The 26,388-nt window shown below is 38.7% G+C and overlaps 1 protein-coding gene across 9 annotated transcripts in view; it reads right to left on the bottom strand.

Annotated features, from left to right (window-relative positions):
• Nucleotides 1-26,388, bottom strand: part of TAFA4 (TAFA chemokine like family member 4) — a 93,804-nt gene that overhangs the window by 9,386 nt on the left and 58,030 nt on the right. For all 9 annotated transcript variants that reach the window (XM_027793165.2, XM_027793139.2, XM_005230032.4 and 6 more), the window contains one exon: nucleotides 6,487-6,642. In XM_027793165.2, the coding sequence (XP_027648966.1) occupies nucleotides 6,487-6,642 (156 nt within the window). The remainder of the gene's footprint in view (nucleotides 1-6,486; nucleotides 6,643-26,388) is intronic.

The following is a 26,388-nucleotide window of genomic DNA, read 5'->3' as shown; positions in this document are numbered from 1 at the left end:
ACTTCTACCATTGTCATTTTTTTCTGACAGTAAAATAATCTCAGCATGAAACACACAGCCTTAGTTTTCTTCCTCTTCCCACCTCTTCTGTTGTGATTTCTTCTCCTACATTACAGCACCTGTTAGCAATCATCATTTTCTCCCTGTGAAGGTATTAAATGTGCTGCAACCCAGTAACTTTTCAATCTTCTGCCTGATAAACTGAGCTGATTGAACTTCTTCAGTTTCGCACCACAATGCATTTGTCTTTATTAACGCAGTTATTTCAAACAGGTTCCACTTCCTGTGAGCAGGACTATGCCACGTGACTGCCTTGGGCTCATCATTAATTACTTTTTTGCCCCACCAGATGAAACCCATACACGTTTTTGTCAGGAGAGATTCTATATTTGCTTTCAGGTCACTGCTGAAAACGTTGCAGAGTGTCAGGTGTAGAGCTAAGCACTGTGAAATCCCAGTAGATACGTGCCATTTGACTACCACGTCCTACTGCTGTGTTTTTGAGGTATGCTAGGTAACTGACACTGAGCACTGCACACAATGGCATATGGTTCAAGATTAAATAGCTTACAAAAATAAGACTTAAATCCTCAAATGTATTTAGTAACCAAATCTTTAGCTGAATAAATTAAACATTGTCTTCCAAGGTAACTTGGAAAACCTGGGCTTACGTGTGTTAAACCAAGAATCTCTATTAGTCTTGAAAACTCCTTGGCAAATGAAATCAGTTGTGTCTGGCAAATCTCTTTTCAGAAAGCCACATAAATTCTTGTGATCTGTAGTCCAGGAATTCCTTGCTAATTGGATATCAGATCAGCTTCACAGTTACTCACACAGGATTGAGATCAGCCTCAGCTGCCCTTGCGTATCTAGACCACGGTGCCTACCCTCCCTAAGCTGTCACAATACTAGTGCTCTTCCAGAGTACCACAAGTATTCTGAAACACATTTTTAATTACAACTGACCAGAGATCTATTAGCCAGCTTGTTAGGACTCTAAACTACCCAGGATTAGAATTAAAAAAGGAAAGAAAAAAAAAAAGTTTAATCCTAGTAGATATTGTTGACTAAAAAAGACGCTCACCAACAAGTTAGAAAGTACCTGCCCATCCTGTTACCTACCCAAAAGCAGAACTGTGACACTGATCCGCCTCAGCATTAACAATGTCAATATTTCATGCATTATGAGCTAGTATTTTTATTAAGGATTTCTGTGTGTTCGTCTTGAACAAGTAAATTCATATTGTCCTTAGTCTGGACAAATATGGATGTATTTCCTACTCCACTGGATTATGCTTTCTCCCATATAAATTTTCTGTACACTATTCATTCTACTGCATATTTCCTTTTACTCTTTGAATACTGACAAAGCATTAGAATCCTTTTGAATTTTCAAGTATTCTGAAATCCATTCAAAAACAGTGGGAGGGAAATCTTCTCAGCTCTTTGTTCTTTCATCTATTTCTTACGTATTGATTTTTTGTTTTCTTCTTTCTATATGCCCTCTTCCCTTCAGTCTGTAACCCAGATGGGCTTTCAGCCAAAATTGTCCTTTTTCTTCATTGCGGTTTTTTGGCCTTACAGAAAAATTCTTCAACAATTCTTTAGTCCCATTCACTTTTCCTTCCAATGTGAGCGTTTCTTCCTCATAAATTCTAGGACTAATAGAATTGCCTAGATGGAAGATGATTTGGCTAGTGATGATTTACTTAGGGGCATTTAACACACTTAGCTAAGATAGCTACTCTACAGACAAGAGTTATTAGTGTTTTATCTTCTTGGCAGTAGCTGTTAGGCAAGCTGGAAGTACTTATTCAAGGGTGTTTATTTCCTTGAAGAAAACTGGTATAAACAAAATCTCATAACTACTTTAAATGTAATTTAGTCATTGACAGAAAAATGGGTTGACCATTGCTAAGCAAAATTTTCTATAGCTGCAATCCAGTAGTATAGCTACAGCTCAAGGCACGGCATACAGACTACATGGTATGTCCTCTCTGCATATTTAAATACTTCCTTTTACATGCTCTGTCTTTTTCTGAGTTTAGTGGCTCAATTTATCTACAACATTTCCCAAAGTATCATATGAGCCTGTGCTTGGAAGCTCAAACTCCCAGGAAAATGAGGTGTGCATGTGTAGAAGAACTAGCCTTGGGTTTTTTTGTTTGTTTGTCAGTGCTTGTCAATAGCTTTCACAAGTTCAAATACACAAATAACAAGAGTTTCTTGTTGGATGCATCCAAAATGCAGTTACTTAAGTAAGCGTGCTATCACGGGCAAAGAATAAAAAATATCCTGACCCAAAGAGTTCTTGCCCTGTACTCTCATCTAGTTATGACAAGTGGTTTTACTTGCAAAAATGCAAGGAAGATCTCAGTCTATAAAAAAAACTGATTTTCACCTTCATATCCTTTTTAAATTAAGTACTTTGACTTCTCTTACTACCAATATTTAAAGTTTCAGAGATGAAAGACACTGTAGAAATGCAAAATGCACTATAAATGTCAGTTAGGCCTGACAATTCAGTATTACTCCACAACATGGACCCATTTGTATCTATCAAGGCACTTAAGACTTTCACCTTATGCATTTGCAAGATTTAACTAGCTTTTACTTTCTTTTCTGCACCACTTCAACACCTTTTCCTTGGAACTCACCTGGATATCTATCATTTCTTCCGTAGCACAATTACTTAGTTTCCTCCTTAGCACATATCATGATAAAAAGAGTCACTTCTATGTATAGGTGTATGCCTGAATGTAATTATGCAAACATCTATTCTGACTGTGCAAATAGGGCGCCTTTCTGAGATGTTGGTAGCTGTGAATATTGGTCCACATATTCACTACCTCTTCAAGCAGAGCTTAGCTGCCCCAATAAACTGCTGCTTTAAATCTGACCTGGTGCAAAATTCTTTAGCATCTGTCAACCTATTTCAAAATGTAAACATCCAGCTGGCCTATGACTGTATCCTGAAAAACCCGACAACAGGCTTTATAAGCCTATTTCATGGACTATATATACAAACGGGCACAATGCCAAATACTTGTCAGCAAGGAGCTCTGATGAACTAGGCTCTACCTCTGCCCAAATTAACAAACGAGCTGTCACTGATACCCAGTGGGATCTAGGTCAGGAAACCTATGTGCTGCAAGACTGAGAAAACGAAGGAAAAAAACCCAACCAAATTAAAACCCCATAAAATACTAAAAAAATATGTACACATTTCCAATGAGAAAGCCTTATTTTAAATTAAAAAAAAAAAACAAAACAAAACAAAAAAAAAAAAAAAACAAAATCCAAATAGGTTATAGGAGAAAGCTGCTCAAATGTCAAGTTTAAATCCAGAACAGAATGGTAAATAGTTTGTCTAGACATTGCTGAAGTCCCAGACCTTTACAGTCTTCTGTATTCTGTTAGAATCTATTTCTTGCAGTAGTCTTAATTTCTCATCGACTATCTACAGTCTATGACCAGTGGTATATTTGCCTGGCCTGAAGGAAAACTAGAATCCACTCACTGTTTCATGAGTTGTTAACACTAAAAGAGAAATCAGATCTCCATTTAAAAATACCATGACAAAGCAGGCTTTTGTAAAATTGTCATGCAACAAAATTATCTCAACAAAACTTATTGTAATTATTTAATTACATAAGCATTCATTCATTTGGTCAAGAAAGGAAAACATAATGACACTCCAATAACTTTATAAAGGCTGTTACTCTGCATAGAACATGAAATACAATTCCATTTACTCTGCTCCAATAGTCTTTTTGTGCTGCCCAAGAACAGGTGAAATATGGAAACCCTGGAAAGTTCACAGGCAACATCAACTTAAGAGAGACTGATTTCATCCTATTTACTATTGTTTTCCAGCATGACTTGTACATAGTTGGTTTTCTTTTGCGTGCATGTAAAGAGGCTAAAATCCAAACAGAACATATTTTCTAAATCCAAATAGAGCACACTTAATCATACCTGCTATAAAAACTACTAAGCACTAAGCTACTTTTACTAAGAATTCCAATAGTTAAAAGAATCTCTCTATGTATGACTAAAAATCGTGTAGTCTGACACTACAGGTACTTTTTGGACACACTCTCAATGAACGTGAACTACACTGTTTTCTTATGTTGTCCAAACACAGTTTAGCACGTAAGTAATTTGAGGGTGGTCAGTCATTGGAACAGTCTCCCCAGGGACATGGTCGTGGTACCAAGCCTGTCAGAGTTCAAGAAGCATCTGGACAATGCTCTTGTCATACAATTCAGTTTTAGGTTGCCCTGCACGGAGCAGGTAGTTGGATTTGATGGTCCTCATGGGTTCCTTCCAGCTTGAGGTATTCTGTGACTGTGATGTGAGGTAGGAACTACAAGTACCAACCACCGTATGCATGCCATGCATGAGCACCAGCACAGAGACAACTGCTGCCCTAATGTAAATGAAAACCACTACTGGATAAGGTCTGAAGTTCAAAGAAAATATTTTTAAAGACTACTACAAGCCAATTGCTCTATGAAATCTTTTCTTTAGTTAGAAAAGTAACTTTTTTCAGCATGTCCTTCCTTTTAAGCTCAGGGCAAAATATAGGCAAATTACACAGCCCTGCATTCAGTAAGGTAGTGTTGGAAAAGAAAATGTCTGTATCAGACTGAAATATGCAAATTCAAGACACAAACTGTTTCTGGCTTCCACTGCGTAGAAGCCTACCAAAAGGTATGTATAGAGTGGGAGAAAACATCTAATCCGGAGGCTAAGGAAAGACACAGTTTCTGTGCTATGGCAACTGACTGTGGTCCCCAATGCTTGCAAAAATAAGCAAAGCATGCTAAAACATTGCCCTAAGGGGTGAGGGGGAATCAAAAGCTTCCACTGTAGAAACCAAATTCTTACATTCGTAATGTTTTGTCATATTTAATGTTAACTATACTTGAAGAAAAAACAGTCACTAAATTCTGTCAGCAACAATTTGCATTGACTGAATTAAGCTTCTGTGGTATTGTACATTTAAATCTTTCTATCATAGAACAACAGTGTCACCTTTGCAATCCTTAAGTGAGTTTTAAACAATGCCTGACTTTTATTATCTGCTGTACGTAAAAGTATTTCTGCTGTTTGATGTGTCACCTAAAAATACAGGAGGTACTTCTGATGTGACAAGAAAACTACTTAACAAATTGCACAGTTAAAGTTGATTATGTTCCTGAATTACAAGGCATGAAAAGACTAAGCATCTTAAAAAAAAACCCCAACATCTACTTTCTTAAATAAGAGGTTCTCAAAACAGATAATAGATTTAAAAAAACAGATATCACATGTATTTAGAGTTTTCTGTTTAGAACTAAGGATCTCCCAATGATACATTAAAAATTGGCTTTTGAATCTTCTGTTTTATATTAAATTTGAAATGGTTGCAATTTTGTGTGAAAAAGAATGAAGACAAAAGAGTCTTGCTTATGAACCAATGAAATGGGGGATCTGGTAACTTTTAGACTTTTTCTAAAATAAAAACAAAGAAAGTCTGTCTTGGAGTAGCTGATTACTAAGTTAAGAGCATCAGCAGCCTCTCCAGGGAATAGACCCTGCTGGTGGAAAAGGAAGAAGGGTAACCCATAGTTTCTGAACTGCTGGTAAGCCAGAGAGGAAAACGGCGGGGGTGAGGTACAGAGCAAGCCTCAGGAAGGAGAGTTTTATATAGCCTCAGAATACCTGATCAACATTACAATCAAGGTAAGATTTTAGCTTTAGTATATATAATGAATTTAGTTTCAAGTGAGTTACAATGCTAAAAGCATAAGGATGGCAATATTGAGCTCTGCAAGGATTTCAACGTCTACCCAGGAAGGTGATTGAATAAAGCAACTGTACCACATTTTTCCTTCATCAGGTAAGTGTCCTAGCTCAGACACTGGGTCCTGTGCAGCAGCGTGCTTGCTCTGCTCTCTAAACTCCAACCTATTTGTGGTTACAATACACAAAACTGAACAGACATGGGGCATCATTGTAACGCGGGTGTCCAGCATAAGGGCCCATTAGGCACATAATATGGTGAAACGGTCATCTGGAGAACAGCTTTCAAAATCAGATGTTCCAGTACTATCTGCATACCCAGTTTTAGGGCTGCATTTATTATCCAGGGAATTTTTAGCCAAGTTACTAAGTCTAAAAACAGCTGGAAGAGTTAGTATCATAAGCTTGAATTTCTTGGCTTATGCTGTTTCCAGACTAGTATTAAAGGAGAATTCTTGTGTGAAAAAAATTAAGAAGTTTTATTGGCACAGACATGAAATGGACAAGTACATATATTAAGAGGATTAATTACACCCAGATTTATGCACAGACTCATTATCATCAACGTACAGAGATGTTTCCAAAATTAACAAAAGGAAGGATTATGCTTTTGAGGCAGTGGGAAGTCAAACAATCAAGGAGACTAAACTTCTCAAACAATCTTAATGAACCATGAGTGAGCGCGAGGCTGCTTACCTTCCACGCACGAGGGCTGAGCCTTTGTCGTACCAGCCACCTGCCCTGGGAAGCAAGAACACTTGACTGTTTGTGATCGTTCTTCAATCCGGTTCTTATTGCAGCAACGATGCACTGCCACAACTTCACATGTCCCTTGCTTGACTTGGTGCTGGCCTAATAATTGCAGAGATAGGTGATGGAGAGCAAAACAAAACATCAGTGCATAAAGAAAAAGCTAGTTCATACAGTCCTACAAGATACTGAATCTCTCAAACGCCAGTTTAAATCCCAGGAAGACAAAGGGGCAAAGCATCTTGTAGGATCTGGCTTATTCCCCAAGTTTATCCCTTTCTTACTAATAAAGATTAGTTCATCATAAGAAGTCAATTTTTCAGTCTTTCTTCTCTGGCCCTTACAAATCCATCTGGAGAAAAGGAGACTGGAGTAGTCAATTAGATAGACTAGACAAGACAACATGCAGAGAGAAAGCACAGTCCTCCTTCATTTGGCTTCCTGTCTTGCATTAGGATTTATATTTCATTATTTCATTTCATAAATGGATACAATGGGCAGGATAATATTTAACACAAGGAACACATCTTAAACAGTAGGGAAACTTTCTAACATGACAACATGTAAGCACTGCTTGCTATGCCTATTATTGGAGGCAAGCTAAGAACAAGGTAGGCTGACAAGCTGCCATAGTCAAGTTTTGTCAAAAAAAAAAAAAAAAAAAAAACCACAACACAACAACAAACCAAGAAAAAAAAATAATCCCCAAACTATATGGATTTCTCAAGTTTTCAAGTTTTCTCCCAGACCATTTTGAAGAAAACTGGGATACTCTATCCTATTGCTTTCCTCTCAAGTGCCTTTCCTCACAATTCACTGTTCCCTAATTCTCCGAATTAATTTTTCCACCTCGTCTCCTTACTCCTGCCTTCACATCTTAGCTCTGCTGCTCCTTGCACCCAACCATTTTCCTCCACTGCCATACTTACTCTTCACCCTGCCCAAACCCCTTTCTCAGAAACCCCACTTCACAAAACCTCTCTCCTCTTTGCATAAGTCATTTCCATGTCCTCACTTTACTGAACAGCCTTCAAGTGCTTAATCTTGCATTTGTCTCGTCTTATTTAGAGTAGAGCCTTGGATGGCTCTTATCTGTGTTTGTAAAGCACCTTGTAAATTAACAGCACTACAGAACAGGGTGAGTTTTTTAATAAACGAGCTAGACAGAGAGACAATGATGAGAATAATAAAAATATTCACCATCAAAGCAGTATGGGCTCCTTATTCAACAAGAGACAACAGTGCAGATATTGGTGTAGGTGTGGGCAATATCAAAGGCACAGCAGACTAAAGAAAGGAAGTTAAAAGAAACAGGCAATCCTCCAACTGGCAAGCCTGGAGGATCAACCTGTTTCCTACTCACTCCATGCTTGCCCTGTTTTGGGTTTGGGGTTTTTTTGGTTGGTTGGTTGGTTGTTTACAGTATCTCTTGCTAATGAATACCAGACACAAGATTTTGAGACAGAGAACACCTTGGCCTGCTGCAGTTGTGACTAGGCTTACATCCTTATAGATGACATCTTACTGAGTGATAAAGATCACTGTACTTTTTGGGTAGAAACTTTTATGCGTTGATTAAGTGGGAAATCTTAACCTTCACAAGAGCTAGAAATGTGATTTAGGCTTCTAAGGGGGTTTCCCCAAGAAAGGGGAGTATTCAAATATATATAAAACTTTTTAAAAGGTTGTCTTGGCAATTTTCCAATACACGTGCTTTGGTTTCACAAGTATTTCAAGCACAGCTAAAGGACTGCATGACTTTTCACAAGTATTTCAAGCACAGCTAAAGGACTGCATGACTTGTTGCCAAATTTGTATTCACAGCAACCTTAATGGGCAAGAAACTTCATACATGCAATCCTGAAAAGCAAATTTAAAGCATGTTAAATAAATATATATATACACACACACAGATACTTTTTTCTGAGGAAAAGAGTACACTGTACTTTTAAGCAAAATATGCTACAGCAGAAAAATGCATAAGGTATTTTACAGCAAGTTGAAAAAATGTTGAAGACAGCATAAAAGTACCTTACATAGCTCCTGTAACAAGTTTATTGGCAGACTGAATTTTCATGCAAGTACCTAATATACATACCATAATAAAGATGGGGAAAAAAATAAAAACAGCTACCAGCTTGTAGGACAGACGCTTCTATGCAAGTCAATATGGAAAATAAATATACAAATAGGAAAATCCAATTGGCCGTGACACTTCCTTCAAAATATTGTTCTACAAAACACCTCACACAACAATATTTGGAGATAATAAGCAGGTGGCCAGGGGTTCTGACAGAAAAGATTACGTAAAATGAAGTTGCTGATTTAAGAGAGTGTATTTATTTATGTATTAGACTTACAGCCTGAGTCAAAACTCTTTGGAGTAAACAAGGGAAAATCCCGTTGGTTCCTATCGTGCTTACAGTGGTGATCCTGCACTCACTGGAGTCAATGAAAAAATTTCTATTGACTTCAGGAGAGCAAGGTCACAGTCTGGACTGTCTCATGAGAAGGAAGTTTTATAAGGAAGAAGAGAAAAAGGGAAAATTTGGAACTGCTTATGCCACATACTTGAGTTTGCCATGTTTCTCATCTGAAAGACCAAGCAGCCAGGTCTTCTTTTTAATTAAAGTCATTATTCACCAGACATCAGATGCCAAGATAATAGTAGAAGCCATTTTTTTAGAAGGTACATCATAAGGATGGACTAGATCTAGCTCTAACGATCAATATATAGCTGAAAGAATGTCTGCTTTCAAGCTCAAATCCTGCTTCCTTTAGGTGAACAGTCCTGTTAAGTCAATACCAAAATAAATCAAACCAGTTGGCCCTGAGTACACAGCCCAGGAAACCCAGGGCTCACTTTCAATTATCTTGTTTGAATTTTAAAGCAGTGACAGTGCTCCCCTGAAGTGCCAGGAGTCAACAGGCACACAGGTGTTTGCAGAAGGCAAAATTAAGTTACCTCATGAATGCATCCTTTGGTTTAGTAGCTGTTTTACTGTGCACTTATTCATGCTTCATAGCTAAACAAGCACGTAAGAGGTGTCCCCTGCTCATCTGCTGGCAAGGGTAGGATGCTAAGGTTTGAAAGTACTGCTGCCACGCAAAGGAAGACAGTGCTCTCTTGTCCCTAGTGCGCAGCTCTTATGGAGTATAACAGTGAAAGGTACTAAAAAGCCAAAGACATCTGCATGCATCATTTGCATTAATTGGATTGCCTTGTAATAGTCTTTCCCCTCCTACATGTTCACATCTATATTTCCTCCTGCTTGTTCACATGCATCTTAACACTTTTTATTCTGTTGAGCACCATATGCATTTCTCCTTAATATTCAGACGCATCTGTGAACAGGTGCTGAACAAATGCTAAGTGTTAACATACTGGCTTTCTGTCCCATTTCTGTCAGTGTTAGCAATCTAGAGGACAAGCATTCAGTTTGCAGAGTGGCTTTCAGATTTAAGAAAACTATCAGTGTCTTGACAACTAACCATCAACTCAGTCTATTCTCTGCCTAGATCTACTGAAACCTGTTGATTCTGCATTCAGGTGCCCAAAGGCAGCAAAAAAGGAAGAATATAAACTCTTCTCCTGCACATTTTAACTTCCATCTTGCACTAGATAAACCCTCATCTTGGGTTTGAAGTACATTTAAGGTACAGCTGAGAGCATGATGACAGAAAAACCCAAGAACAGCCTTAAAATATTTTATAATCAATGGATTCTCAGGAAGCCAAGGCATTAAAGAAGCTGGGACTGAACGATTTTTAAAGTGTGAAGATCACAGTAAGTGAATTCTACACTGGACACATCAGGAAAGCCATTTCAGGGAGAACTGCACTGAGAGAAAGGGAGAAAGCAGGCTGTGGAGAGACAAGCCCCTTTGGGCTCACTTAGAAAAAGCCCATAAATTTATAGCTCTTCACCCATAAACCTATACAGATCTGCAGTTTAAGGGCTGTCAATATTTGCAGTTGAAATTCAGTTACATCTTCACATTTAAACAAGAAAACTCTCCAAGGAGAGATACATTTTATCAGCAACAATACCAAAGAAATGTTCCTGTCATAGAACACCTTCTGCATGCTGAAGAGGGAATGTCTGCCAGCCAGGCACTGTGGAGGACAGAGGATGAATGTTGAAAACTAGGGGCCTCTGGGTTACCTCTGATCAGGAGCCTGGCGTATGTGTTACTCTCAATACCCCAAATCCTTTACAGCTTAGCTTCCCTAGAAATACCGACGCTATTCAAGTTCACTAAGGACACTTTCCTTATCTCTCCATACAGAGCACAGACATAATGGGACAGGGCTCGCTAACAGAAGCAACCTCCAGGATACTCCCTGCTGTGAATTTTGCTGCCTTCCATAATGAAATACCTACAGATAATAATAGCCCTCAGGTGCCCAAGCCCAGGATGCATCTTAACGATCTCAAGGACTAGCCAAACAAAGGCTCTGTGACCGTTTCTTTGTTAGCTGTGGACTTTCCAGCCCAGAAGATGGTCCTGTGTAGAGCTTCACAGTTTGCAGAGAAGGCAGTCATCATCTCTGAAGAAAAGAAAGTACAAGCTAGGAAGTTACTAGGCTTGCACATTACAAGCCAGCACAAGTGTTGTGAGTAGAGTTGACTTAATCATCAACACTGAACTGTTTATTTTCAATTTAATACATTTTTTTCAACTAACATATTTGACAAGACCTTATTTTCACTTTCTTCATAGAAGTCAGGGGGCAGATATGCAATTAATGCTTCTAAAACTCTTTGAAATCCTCAAATGAAAAGAGGAAAATACAATTATTGTTAATAAAATATCAAACATCACAGTGATGTACTTCAAAACTACAAGGAAAATATCAAAGAAAGAGGAAGGCTTTCAGAAGGTTGCTAGCCAATTCTGTCCACATCCATTTCATCTCTGTGACTAATTCTAATCACTCACAAGGAGTGCTCTTTCAATGCAATATACGTGCAGGCAGCATGCCTTTATCCGAAATCCTGAATAATCTCCTCTTTTTCTAATTTCTTAACCAAGAAACATATGGAAAAGACACATTTAAAGGGAATTTTTATCTCTGTTTCATAAGCTGCCCTCTTTAATAAAGAAAGCAACTAGCACTGTGGAGAAACAGCACATCTAGACAGTAGGACAATATGACCATAGCTCAGCACATTCTTCAGTAAGCCTCAAAACCAGCAAGCTTGGTCTGGATGACATCAACTGCATCATTTATTTAAAAGGCAAAGAGGATGTCTGTCAATAGGAAGATGAATGGCTATGGAGCCTAATATTGCAGACAACAGTCAGAGAAACAAGTGAGTTTACAAGTCAGCCCTGATGTTTTCTGGAAGAGGAAAGCACTCTAAAAAGCTTGATGTTGCACCTTCATTTAATGCTGGCTTTTGCTTACAAATATATGAAGTACACACCAAGAGGCAAATATTCCTAGAAAAAACCCACATTATTAAAGGAAATAACATGTTATTTTTCACAATTTTTTACCATACGTATTTATGAGAACCTCTCCAGTTCATGGGATGTTTTGGGGGAGGAAAGGTGAGATGTTTTGAAAGATGACAGCTCTTCTCAAAAGAAGAAGCTAAAAGTCACTTGAAAGGCAAAATTTACACACCATCTTCTAGGCTTCTAGGCTCTTCAGCAGAGCTTTTCTCTACTACCATTCCATCACCCACTAGATTTTTTCATAATAATGTCACATTCATGTCACAAGGTCCTGACTTAGATGCTCTTCTTCCTCACGGATATACAATATTTTATATATATATATATAAATATATATATTAAAAAAAAGGCATAAATTGTCTCTGCACATACAATTCAGTCCAGTCTCACTTTTAAAGTTTTACCTTTTTACTTGTTAGCAGTTAGGGACTGGACTGTTCAGAGGGTCTAGAACTGCCACAAAAGACCAGTTCAACCAGTTCAACTGCTCTCCAGATAAATAGACAAGGAATATCTTTCCATAATCACTTGACCATGATAATAGGCAAAGTATGATGTAGCACACACACCAAAGGGAAGAGAAAAAAAAAGGGAGCAAGGAATCCTATTTGCTATCCATTAATCTCATGTTCCTCAAATACATAGCAGTGTTTTGATTACTAGAGCTAACATCTGTAACAAAACAAGCAAGCAAAGATACAGTATCTCCCAGATGAAGGATTTGAGATTGCTGCTTCCACAATCTACAGGTTTCTAACCAAGGAGTTTCTAACAGCCCATAAAGTTACAGCCTTTGTTCCACCCAAGACATTTGCTCTTCATCAGTCGTGGAAGCCAGTAGTATGGCATGTGCAAAATCATAATCAGCGTTTTAACTGGATAACCAGAGAACCAGCACTGAACCACTTTAACTTGTTTTGGGCAAGAAGCGACACTCAAAGAAAACAGCAACTCTCAAAATGAGCAACCAATTTGAGAGGAACCCTAGGGGTACAATAGATCTAGATGTGTATTTGGAAAAAAGGTGAGTGACCTCAAACCTTGATAATGAGACCCAAAAAGTTAATGAAATCAAAAGCATAACCTTTCATGCAGGTGAAGGAACATGCTGACACAGCTGGACAGAATCATGTAACAGTGAATTCTTTGGCAAGTGTCAGAGGTCACATCCATATGGAGATTAAAGTCCCCTGGAATAAGTAGCATAGGTGACCTTAGATCAGACACAAGCACTGAGACTTCTCCAAGGAATGAAGCATTAAATCTGAGTGGTCAATAAATCAAAACAGCTGAGACCGATGTAGGTGCTGTAAATGAGCGAGGAAGGGGGGTATGGTTGCTGCAAATGAAAAGAAAGGTGGATGAAGAGTGACCTGGAAGCAAAAACAAATTAAAACATAAGCCTGTCTACCTGCTGGGGTGCTACATTGAAGTTAATCAATAAGGACTGCCTTTCAGCCAGGTAGAAACATTCATCCTGGTTCAAGTACACATATCACCTTTACAAATGAAATCTAAAAGCATAAAACTTCATGAAGTACCATGGAGTAAAATAGTGCTAATCATTTCCTATGGAAAACTTTCTATTGTGTGGCTATTTTAGGTGAGGCAGAGAAGAAAATACAAGGAAAAGATTTGGTTTTCCATCACAACATTGTGCTCTGTAATACAGAAGTATTTCCCACATGACCCATTAACATTCACTCTCACTATTACATGCGGACCACTCTTTTCCTCTCATTTGTTCCTTCCTTCACAAGTTTACCATGAGAGAAAGGGAAAAAAGAATGAAAGTAGTTCCCTGGAGAGATTTCTGCTAGCCTGAAGAAAGCAGGTACACATATATCTGCATAGGCCAGACTCACAGTTATCCACCATTTTTTAAGCAAAATTTTAATTTTCTGCCCCAATATTGAGGGCTGATGGCATCTAATAACAGCGTTGTTCTTGCCATCAGAAAGAAAAAGGAGCATACCTGAGACCACAAACCGGGGAGAAGGACTATCACATCTACATCCCTAACTAGCTCTTCATCGATGGCAGAAGCCATCCTGACCAAACCATCACTGATGCAACCCTCAGGCATCGGGGCGCAGGTGAGCTTGCTGGCCCCCACAGCCTGCTTCCATTGGCAGCTGCTCAGCACGCCCAGACTCAGTGCTGCCCTTTTACAACTTCATACTGCACATCTACGGCACGCCAGAAGTTCCTTTAATATTATCATAAACTTTAAGAAAGAAAAATGAAAGAAAAACTCTGAAGTCTGTCTCACATATGCAACAAAATAAATGTTGAGGATTAGACCTTGTGCCCTTCTGAGCATTCCTCCATTACCTGAAATATCAAATGACTATTTTGGGTTTAGCTGTGTAAAACAAATATTTGTAATCCACTAAATGCCAGAGGTATTTTTAACTCCGTTCAAGGTCATTCATCAGACAAGAATGATAGTTGTTTAGAGAATACAAAACAGCAATTGTCATCTAAGTCATTAGACTCTGCAGATTAAGTAAACAGCAGTTGCCAGAAAATAAAGTAGATGTTTGTGAAAGAAGCATTTTCTTCATTTCAAGTGAAAATTGAATCTTTATTCTCATGCCCAAGTATCATGGGTAAAACAGAGGGCAACCAAGGAAACTTGTACTCTGTTCTGTTTCAGTACTCAAAATTTACAAGGTACAAAGAACTTCCACGTTTCTGTTTTATGTTTTTTACATGCAAAGGTGTGTTTCCCTCCTTAAATGAAATCACTTCTATGGGACTGTAAAGTAATAGCACTGTGCCTGAATTTGGCAGTTAGAGGTAGGCAAATGAATAATTAATCATTAGTTAACCCTCATTTGAGAATCCACTCAAGAAAGATCCAGGTATAACTGTTATCATTAAATGGTATGGTTTATGAAAGCTTTTCTGGTTGTCCTGTTTGACTGTCTTAATTTAGACGACGGACTTTGGCAGTGAATCTCCTTTCCATTAATTGCTCTGTGTGTATTAAAGTCCTAAAACAGTATTTGTTGCACTAGAAGAATCATCTTTTGCAAAAAACAGGAGCAGTGGATAAGACTGTGAATTTGAATGATACATTTCATTGCTGAAGTGAGATGAAATTTTCATGCGATAGGCAAATCAGGCAAATGGAATTTCGAGGAACGTTACAAGCAATCAGATCAGTTAATGCACTGGGCACCAGGCCATCAGCTCCTCAGCTGGTCTTCAATCCCTGGAAAAGCCCCTATGTCTTGATCACCACTGATTAATTATTTTCAGAGTTTGCCTCATTTTATATCAGGTTTTACATAGCTGTAATGGTTACTTTGGGTTTATTCCGATGGAATGGATGAGAAAAGCATCGCAGCAGTCCAAGTATAAGATCCAGCTGCTAGTTAAGCAATAAGAGGTCATAAAACTAAATTGCACAAATGCATTTTTAATTCTGAGTGGTATGAGGACTTGTAAATGGTTTCAGCATGCGAAGACTGTATCCAACCTGGCTGAACAGCTAATTGAACTTAAGCTATTTTAACTATTATATCCATAAATGCAAAGCATAAGTGAGCTTTCCAGAATGCCAACAGACTTTTTTTTAGTCAGTATTATTGAATTATGTTCTTTTTTTCTTATATGGAAAAAACTAACGCTGAAGAGTGCCCAATATTTTATGCTACACTGTAACAGTACAAAAGACAATAAAAAAATATAATCATGATCAAATAAAATGAGAATCAGAACCTGGTAACAATTTCCCATAGGCCCACATTATAAATCATTACCCTGACTTACAATGCTAACAACCAAGTAATAATTAAAAAGGTCAGAATTCAGAAATTGTGAGAGCCTGTACATTTCCCATTTCATACTTATGATTCTTTTTCAAGGCTTCAACATTAATACTTCTTTTTCTTTTCAAGGTTCTGCAGATGACTTGAGCCTTTCAACTTTCACTTTTAAATATTCTTACATAAAAATAAAAGTGCAAACCTAAAATTTTGACATTTCAGTTGCAGGCTGTAACCCAAGGTAATCTCAGAGGTACAGTTCAGAAAGCCAAATCTAGAAATCTGAACTAGGTGCATGCACAAATGGGTGCTGCCACAACACACATTCTATGCTGATCTTTCACCTTATTTCCTCCATGCTATTTATATTTTTAAGCCTATGATCTTATGTAGCAAAAGGCCTTTTTGCAGTCAATATGCTGCTTGTTTTACCCAAATTTGGCATTTTTCATTTGGCAACTAACAACAATAAAGATATTTCACCCAGGCTTAAAATGTGAGTTCCTATGACAAAGCTATATGAATCAGTAAAAACAGAGTGTTAACAGACCCTTCTCAGAAACAAACTGAAGGTTAAGACATCCTTTTAGAGTTCCATAGATCCCCTTCCAACCACCCAAGAACCCAACTCTTCTCCCATTCTTATTAAAATGGACAGTCCTTGACAAAGATTGGGTAGATTTTCCATTATAATAAAGCCATTCAGCTTGAGGTAAAAATTTAAAATATAACTTTAAAATGCTGCTCTATGCTGTAATTTGTACAACAGGAACAAACTGAAGAGTAACATCAAAAGCCTTCCTCCACACCATATCTTAGCTTTGACAGAGACTACAACTCTGGAAGAAGGTTCAACAGTTTTATCCTTAGACCATATTCAGGCTTCACTGTCATCACTCAAAAGACTAGAGACGACTTGATTCCTGCAAATTATTGTATTTCGAAGGGGGGGTTCTACCACGAGGTGGAAATTTGCTCCCTGGTAACTGGGTGCATTTGCTTTGTGGTGTAGCAGCTGCAATAACAGCACTTTCCTACACCTGTATGCAGCAAGACAGTCACTGGCTTAGTCCCAGGGCACGTGCCAAGGTGTATTTGGATTGGAGGCTCCAAGGAAATAGAACTGAATGGGAAATCTCAAATTCCCAAGAGTTGTTAGATGTCCAGGTCTTATGTTGGCAAGGAAATCTATTTGAAATCAATCAATGGAAAAGAGATGTTTAAATAGTAGGAAGACACTTGTACATCTTTGTAGATCTTGGCCAAAAAAAGACCCAGGTCAGCCAGAAAAGGGGACATCATTCACTGCAGAAGAGGGGCACTGCCCTTCTTAGCAGGAACACTTGCCACCACTGGGTAAATTGCAGAACCAAGGTAGTGAAATTGTCTTTCTAAAGTATCCCAGCTAGCTTGTCAGACTTGACAAACTTTTATTCTTACCAGAAAACAACGGGCTTCCTCACCTGGTGAATTTTCCCTTGGCCCTAATGAGACTACCAGCAAACACAGAGATGAATTAGAATAGTCATTAAGGAGGCAGAGCATAAAAAATGAGCCACAGGAAAGGTTAGAACTACGAGGGTGAATGAAGAAGAGCACATACCCTGTCACAATCGCTGCAGATGTGAAGGAAACAACCAGGGGAGAGAAGCAGATGTTCCTGTTAAAGCTGTGCAAATTTGACGGCTGCTTTCAAGGGTAATGGAGCAGCCATGGGTGGCAGGAGAGGGCATGCCATTAACTTACACGACGGTGGTTAGACTCCCCCAAGAGCCATTGACTTTAACAGCAATGCTCCACCATCTCCCCTCTGAATAAGATTAAAGGTGACCTGGTACCTGGCACGTCATTAATTCCAGTATCTTTCCACAAAGATGGTACTCTAAGATGGTTGGGTTTTTCCTCTTGCAGTGTGCACATTACAAAGGGGAAAATTTTTTAATATGTCTTCTGATCATATTCTCAAAAAAAGTAAAATCAGCAGTTACAATGCTTATTTTTCTTACCTTTAAAAACTGTATTGAGTAACTCATTACGAAACAGCTTCTGCTAGCATGGTTGGATTTTCTAAATCTCAAAACATGCGTCGCCTCACTTGAAAGGTAATTTGTCAGAACAATAACTAACTTTGAAAATCCATGAACATTGTTGGATTATATATAGTGTCCTTCTGGTACTTGCTTTAGCTCAGTGTCTCACCAGGGACCGGGTGGGAAGGACCAACAGGCATTGCTCATGATAGCTGTTCTACAGAGCAGTAGCAGCCTCATAAAGGCAGATTCCTCTGCAAGACCCCTTGCTTGAAGGTCCTGAGAACCTAAGGAAAGGTCAGTTTAATCTGTAGTGAATCACAACAGCAGGAGACAGTGACAAATGCATTAGCGCCACTGAAGCTATGAAGTCCTTCATAGTCTATACAACACACTTGTGCACTGGCTGGATAGGCCATGGAAAAAGACTTTTCCACCCACACCCGTTCAATTCCTTTTATTTTCAGAGCTTCCTAGGACACTCTGCGTAGTTGGGAGTGCCTCTCATACACTACTCTTCGACTAGCCACCCCTTTAAACATGAACTACTCTACCGGCTCCCTCTGCTGACATCCCTCCGGCACCCACACCAGAGGACTCATTTCTGACAGCATCATCGTTGTCCAGCAGGTAGTTCCCAACAGCAGTGAAACTGGCCAGAATCACATTAATCTTACCCAGTCAGCTCAATACAAGAAAAGAACAGAAATTTTGTCTCCTATCTAGATAAGAGGGAAGAAGACAGCCAGAATGAAAATCACAGCCACAGCAATTTTTCTTAGGCGGAAATGTACTTACGAACAAACCCGAGATCTCCAACTAATTTCACACTAACCACCTGTCTGATGGCACTTCCAAACACTACCAAGCAGATCTGGATTAGAAACAACGACCTTGAGGTGAAAGGCTCTGCATCTAATTACTCATCCATTGAGGCTTCCTGTTCTCATGTGATTGCATCTTGTAATTATTTTCAAGTGCCACTTTCAAGCACAAGAAATTACAAGACTTTCTTTATAGCGACTATAGACCTTTGGAGCACGCAAACCTGACCGTTTGAGATTAAGCAATATAATTAATGTATTTATTTCTGCACTACCACTACCATGAAGAGACTTCAATTGTCAGCACATTGACAGTCCTGGCTAGTCCAGTTTAATTCTACCTTGGCAAACAGAACATTTAAGGAAAATAATTCACACACCTGGACTACCATACCGTAACTTCTATAATTAAATAGTCTGACTTTTGTAAAGTAACAATATCTGCATTTCTGCATTAATAAAAATCTGAGTTTTGCTTTAAAAATATTACAAAATTGTATTGTTAGGCAAAGGCATGGCATTATTCAGCATCAAAATGCTGATGAAGAAATGGCTTTTCAAAACCTTTCTGTCACTTTATATATGATTTATTGCCTGCAAGCTTCCTGTTTAAATACTTCTAACCAAGTCCTGTACGTTTTATTCATGTATTGCATATCATGTAAGAGGAAATTTTAACTGAGGTCTCCAAAAATTTGCTTCTCAGAATGTAACAATGGCAGTACAGAAGTTAAGGCAAATTTTCCTTTTACTTTTGGGCAAGGTTAAGGGAGAGGCAAAAAAGGAGAAAGATTTAAAATGTGTAAAATGAGTGTAAAATACTTACTGAGTTTAAAACAATAAAATACAACAAAAGATACATTCTGCTGTGAATTCACACAAGGAAGGATGCATCTAGGATGAATATTTTTATTCGTTCTGAAATTGGTGGCAGAGGACCTGAAGTTGTCAGAAATATGTACAGTTTGGAAGTGACCTCAGCTGAGAAGGTATCAGTCTTCAACAACATAATCCCCAAAGACTTCACTTTTACAAGAAAGCAGGTTTTCCCCTACTGAGTTCGAAGCAACCTCTGCTCTGAGAAGCTGAAAAATAATGATCTATCTTTAATCACAACTTGAAACTACAAAGCAAGCCAAACCAATGAGCTGACAGTCAACATATTCAGAATTTGATCTGGCCATGTAGAAAGTATCCCTAACTCCAAATTACACAAAGTGTTGGTTTAAAAGGCTCAGCATTGCGAGACTTAGACCTTCAGATATGACCTTTAAAACCATCTGACACTTCACTTTAAGTATCTTACCTTTACTGAAGGAAGTTTGCCATTAAGTTCACTAAAAACACAGGGAAGCACCCAAACATATGTCCATTCCTAGCACCTACAGTTCCACGTGGGATAGCTAAATGCATCACTTTTTCCTCAGGGACCAGTTTAACACATCCTAGCAATAAGAGCTATTCCACCATCACAATGATGTAGGCAAATGCAGTTCTCCCAAGTACCATGACAACTCCAAGATAACACCCACAACAGAGTCCCTGAGCCACGCGTTCTGCATTAGTTGTGGATGGGACACTCAAAGAAAAGTGTGATAGTTCTGACAAGGTCTTCCCTGCTGCCTCCCCATAGAGCCCACTCAGGCCACTGTGTTTTGATGATCCCAGCCAGCAGATGATTCCCAGCAGAAAAAATTGGAGAAGTTTTCAAGTATGGCTTCCAAACTGACTGCAACAGTCAGTAGCCTGAAGGATGAATCACTGTATTTAGTGTAAATTCCACTTCCTTCCTGAGCTTTAGGTTCAAGTACCTTAAATATCAATAGTAAAAATCCCAGACCACCAACACTGTCTTGTTAGCTACAAAGGCTGCCCTTTTTGCTTCCTCTTGAAAGCTATTCAGACTGTGAGCTGGGGTGGGTTCGTTTCCAAGGTGCCCCTGGCTTCACTTTTATTCTTTAATACAGGTGAGGCACTGAGAGTGCTGAATGGCCACCTGTAGGCATGCTTTAGAATCAAATGAACAATGGGGTGTGTCAAAAGAAGAACTCTGCTACCCTCCTACTGAGAACTATTCCATTTTTCAGTTTGTACTCATTAAATTTTGCTAAATATTAGACATGAAATCAGACATGTTGTTTGGCAACAAACTTGACAGCTATTTCCAATGGACTAAAAGAACCAGTATCATTTATCCCCTGCAGGAATGCATTTTGCACTCTGAAATTAAAAGGTGCAGTCTCTTGAAAATCGTAACTCATTTTTCCTTTTTTTTTTTTTTAATTTAAAATCATTGACATTTTATCTGGAATTTTGGTAATATATTGTTATTAAATAAACACTGAAATTGGGTAAGAAAGACTAGATTTCTATTTCTTTTAATGTTCCTGGCAGTTTAAACCAGACTGATTTTTTTAAATGAAATTTGCACATGTACATCAAATTTCAGTAAAAATTCCAACAGAGGAAGTCTATTAATCTAGACCCCATAAAGCTTGAAAATATTTCAGTGAAAAAACAGGCATATTTATGCATGAAATGTCTTGCCAAAATTGGGACTACATTCTTTAAAAGAATTTCTCACATGTTCTTCCTAATATTAGCAAGAACAGCACTGTGACTGATCATGATTCACTGCTTAAAGAACAGGCGAGTTTCAGGTCAGAGGTGGATGGCAATTACTGGCGTGAATAGATCCTATATTAGAGATTCAACATGTTGCCAGTCCAGCACATTATCCTTTGTCAAAGTGCGTAGACAATATATGGAGGCTTACTGTTAGAAGTGGAAAACATCTTTGTTTGCAGGATTCTGTAAATGGCTTGGCCAGGTACCTTCACACTATGAAGTTGATGCTTTTACTGCAACGGAACAGGGACTCTTTCTCCCAGCTGCCACCTCAGACCATGGAACACAGAAAGTGATGACTTAAAATCTTTAAAAGAGGAGCCTGTAGCAAGGAGTGACCAGTTTCCAGCTACAGGCAGAGGGAACATACATAGCCCAGCCTCTTTTAGTAAGCAATCAGGCCTTGGGCATAAAAGTAAATACAACGTGGCTTATGTCTTATCTTCACTAGTACTGAACCAAGACAGGCAATTAGGCAAAATGAGAATGGACTCAGTGAAACCATTTGTTATTTGTTTACTGTACAGTATCATCTAATAGAGACTCCACGGAAACAAAATCCTTTCTGGAGGTCTTTGCTCATAACTTATTGCCCTAGAGACAAGAGATATCACTGATGCTATTTTAATCCACTAAGCTGCCTTTGCTCAACTATATAGCAAGTCTTATAAAACTCTGCTGTGTACAAAGTCTCCTCTCTCCTGGCAAGACCACCAGTTTCAATCTGTAACAAGTCAGATTACGGCAAAATGACTAGTCGTAATAGTGCAGGGTATTGCCTTGTATTTTCAAATTTTAGGGTTTGCTGTACTGTATTAATGCATATCCACCAGCAGCCCTTGTCACCAATAATTACTATCCCACAGCAACAACACAAAAATACTTGTCAATTAACTAATTCCATTTTGACTGTCTCAGAAACAGAAGAGGAGAAATATTGATGTCTCCAAACCACAGTTAGCAGCTGACATCCTCTTTCTATCCAAGGGAGCTGCTGTCAGATGAATTGTTTAAAAAGATATTTGAGGTGGTTCTATAGAATCCAGTGAGGATGCACTGCACAACCTTCTTGAGGTACTATTAAGATCAGCACAAATGACAAATACTCCTTGGTGGCAAGAATTGGCAACTTGAGAAATGTATGATTTATAGATGGCCAGTATTTTAAAGGCTAAAAGAATTTTGAGAAGAGAAATCGCCTCTAAAAAATAAAGCAAATCTTGACTTTTTCAGCAATATGCACTAAATATTTAATAAGGGATCCTGGAGCTCAGAAAGGTTTAAGACACTGTGTGAGGATATTGAACTAATAAGCTCCTCCAGTAAGCCTGTAAATACATATAGTTAAACACTACCTAGTTTATTTTAATTATTTAACACAGAGACTGAAGGAGGTTAATGTGACCCAGAGGACTTGTTTATGTTGAAAACTATTGCCTCTCCTTACTCAAAAATCTGCATGCTGAGCTGCATCATAGCACAGAGTTACAAGGGACCAATAAGGTATAGAGGTTTACAGCTGCTTGCTAACGTCCAAATGACAGCATTTATACCAGGGCACTGACTGCGTGAAGGCACAGGTAATATAAAAGTCAGGCCCATTGACTTGGTTGATATCACTGGAAAAATTCATACATTTAAGTTAGGCACATAGTCAAGAATACCCTTGATGTTGGGGGATATTGCTAGCTTCCAAAATTTAGTTTTACAAACACAAAACCCCCCATTGTTTACCATTCAGCTCACAAATCATAACTGCTATTTGTCCTTCTCTGTCTGTTCAGACCATGGATGACATGTCAATTTGACATTCAGCCTTGACCTCCAGCTAAGATAGTGGAGAAAGCAGCCTTCACTAAGCCACTGAAAACAATGAAAAAACCCAAACCACTTTAAAACAATCCAAAGGATAGTTATCAAACAACAGGAGGAGAAAACCACTTTTGCAATCTTCCACAGTCAAAAAGAGAGAATTCAAGGAAAGGTAACCATTCATGGCCCCACTGGGAAAGGGGACAAACAATCCAGTTTTAAGTAATACTATCTAAGGCCTATGTATTCACCTGAACATCTCTGCCTTAAAAAGATGAAAAGCTAGTCTTGTATAAGGAAAAAAAAAAAAAAAAAAAAAAAAAAAAGGGCTCTAGTTTCATTTTTAACTGGGTATTTTGTTTTTCAAAAGAAATCTTGTTCTAAAACAATCGTTTTCATTTATCTTCAGGAATGCAAGCACAAGATGAGGCTTATGTTCCTTCTCATACATGGAATGAAAAACCGTAAGTCTCATGCGCAGCATGATGTGCCAACAAAAAACACTGTTTCACTCTGCAACATCTCTGACTATTTCAGAGTAATTCTCAGAGTCATCGTTCTGATTCTACAAACTAGTGTTTAGACAACGAAGGTTGTTAAAGACTAAGGAAAAAGCCACTGAGTAGAAGTCATGGGACTCCTAGAGGATGCATTGGCAAAAGGAAAGCTTTGGAGTTCACTGCACTGATGGTGTTATATGCATTCAGAAGGGAACAAATAATTGAAATTTTGCATATGTGTTTCCTAGAAATAAAGAATCTGCTGTGCTAGAGCAATACTATCAGCAGATCCATGCACAAATGCAGTTTTGCAGTGCTCTACTGTTGGAGATCTAGTGACTTAGAACTGCAGAATCCTACCCAAAGGCACAATAAACACCGTTACTTCGGCTTCTCAAGAGACCAGCACTGGCACCTCAATCCTTTGCCATTCATTCTCTCACCACCACCACCACCTTCTTTGCTGTTATAAACAGGGATGACCGCCACCGTGCTTTGTTTCTAACTCAGTGCTCTGCCTGAGTGAAAGGTGTGCCATTTTTAAATACTTTCTGAGATCCAGGTACCTAAATTCCACAGCAATTCGATTTCCAGCATTTAAATAAGTTGTGTTTGGGGGTTTTGCCTTCTAGAAAAACGGAACTTCAGGAAAATTACTGATCTCACAGTAAAAACAACTTGATTTTCAAAAAAAGCTGAGGTAAAATGATTCCAAAACCTCCAAGTAAGATCAACATCATCTTCAATCATCAGTGGGGCAGAAAAAGACAAGCTCATCTGTACAAAAAGCATATTTAAAAATAATTAGTGATTCAAATGTTTTATCTGAGAATGAGCCCAGGAGGTACCAGAGACTTTTCTACCCCCAGTCCTGAATAAAAATAGCACACTTAAGTCTTAACATTGTTGGCTTATTTTTCCTTTTCTGCAGGATTTTCATTACTGCTTTCTTTTAAAGCTCTCCCAAGACTGAGTTATGTGCCCGGAGAGCTTTTAAAGGAAAAGAGCTTACTTGCCTGGCATCTCTTTCCAGCCTCTCTTAGCTCTAATTACAAGGTAAAGATTAAAAAGACAAATGAGTTTTATCATTGCATCCTTGGCCTTTTGGAGAAAAAAAAAAAAAAAAAAAAAGGAAAAAAAAGTCAGCGGAGCTTCCAACCTCAGGTAAAATGTTGAAGTCAGCAGCTTCTACTGGGAAGGGTGGAAAGAAAAGATGAAATCCAATTTACAAAAAAAATTCACTACAAAGCTCACATGGCTTGTGGCAGTCTTGCTTGAGTACAAAGTTATGCAGCACGCAGGTGACATAATTAGGTCACTGGGGGCAAGGCTTCTTAGAACTATTACATAAAGAAATCCATAAAATTTCTCAAATTAGATTTCCTCCAGGTTTCAAGGAGGTTCAAAACAGCAACTCTGCAAGCAACCTGGAGTAAGCCCTTTCTGGAAACCCATAGCGTTGCAGTTATATGATCTAACTAAACAGTTATTCTCCATCATTATTCCATTCTCAGCTTGCAATTATTTATGGGATTCTTTCTGCTAAATATATTTTATAACTTCAGCACTGAACACGAAACAAGATTAAAGAGAAGCATAAGGCAAACTGCCATTGGTGTTTCCCTGTCATTTCAGGATGAGGAGTGACATTGTTCATATAATAAATATGGCTAATAAGAGTTAGACTTTGCAGATAGGATTTTTAGAAGTGTCTAAAAGCTGACCCAGGAGCGTTGAAAACAATGACCTTTCCTGCTCAGCATTTGTTGCTACTAAGTCAAATGGATGATATCTAATAATCAAAATCTAATGGAACAGAAATCAAGTGTGAGCTGGGCACTCACATGTGAGAATGACAGTGGTTGTGCTGGAAGAGACAGCCCCCAGTGTCAGGATCACAGCTCACCGTGACAAAACAGCTACAGGTCACAGCCAGAAGCAGCTGCCCATGTAGGCATTTACTGGATTTTTCAGGCTAGTGCAATATCTGCAACTGCTCCTCTATCGCCACAGGCTAGATGGAATTGCCCCACAGGCAGTCTTGTATCTGGCCCATTTCACAGTGGCAATGCCATGAAAACCAGCATTCAAACCATCACCATCTTCTCCCATCAGAAGATACCAATTTTTCTGACATTAAACAAACCAAATCCCATTTCAGAGGCAGCCATCGCTTCTTGAGGTGACTATAAGAAATAATGTCTCATTGATTGTGCTGCTCCACTAAGTTGCATCCATGACAACATGTCTGGTTTCTTTCCCATTTTACATTACTGTCATGCCTTCCATTCTCATCCACTTCACAGGGCTCAGGCATCTTCTGTGCCTCTCAACTACAACAACTCAAGTGCTGGTTCCAGCACAAAGGTGCATTAGTCAGCAAGCTGCCAGGACACAGGGCAAGTAACCCTCACAATTACACTACAGCTTTTTCTTAGTGGGGGCAACAATGTACCTCACTGTTGGTTTTCTTCACATTCCTCAAAAACCTACCACACTACAGATCTTCATTTGGTTATGTTTGGCCCAGCAGTTCCACAAAATGGTTGGGGAGTCAGTGACAGTAAGAGGGACTATAAAATTACATATGTCCTGCTCCTTCAGGATTAAGGTGTGTTTGAAATGCAAGATGTACACATGGTTCCCTTTTGAAAAGCACTGTGAATTAAACAGTCTCACTAGACACAGTAAGACTCAGCCATCTCTTGTTCTCTGCAACAGCGCCAGTTCCATTAACTCTGAAGCATTTCGTAATTAATTCAGAACATGCTGGACTACTGGACTGGCAGGTATCACAATACACAAGAGCAAAC

The sequence above is a fragment of the Falco peregrinus genome, chromosome 5 (genome assembly GCF_023634155.1).
Source record: "Falco peregrinus isolate bFalPer1 chromosome 5, bFalPer1.pri, whole genome shotgun sequence".
Taxonomy (NCBI): domain Eukaryota; kingdom Metazoa; phylum Chordata; class Aves; order Falconiformes; family Falconidae; genus Falco; species Falco peregrinus.
This window is presented reverse-complemented; position numbering and strand designations above follow the sequence as displayed.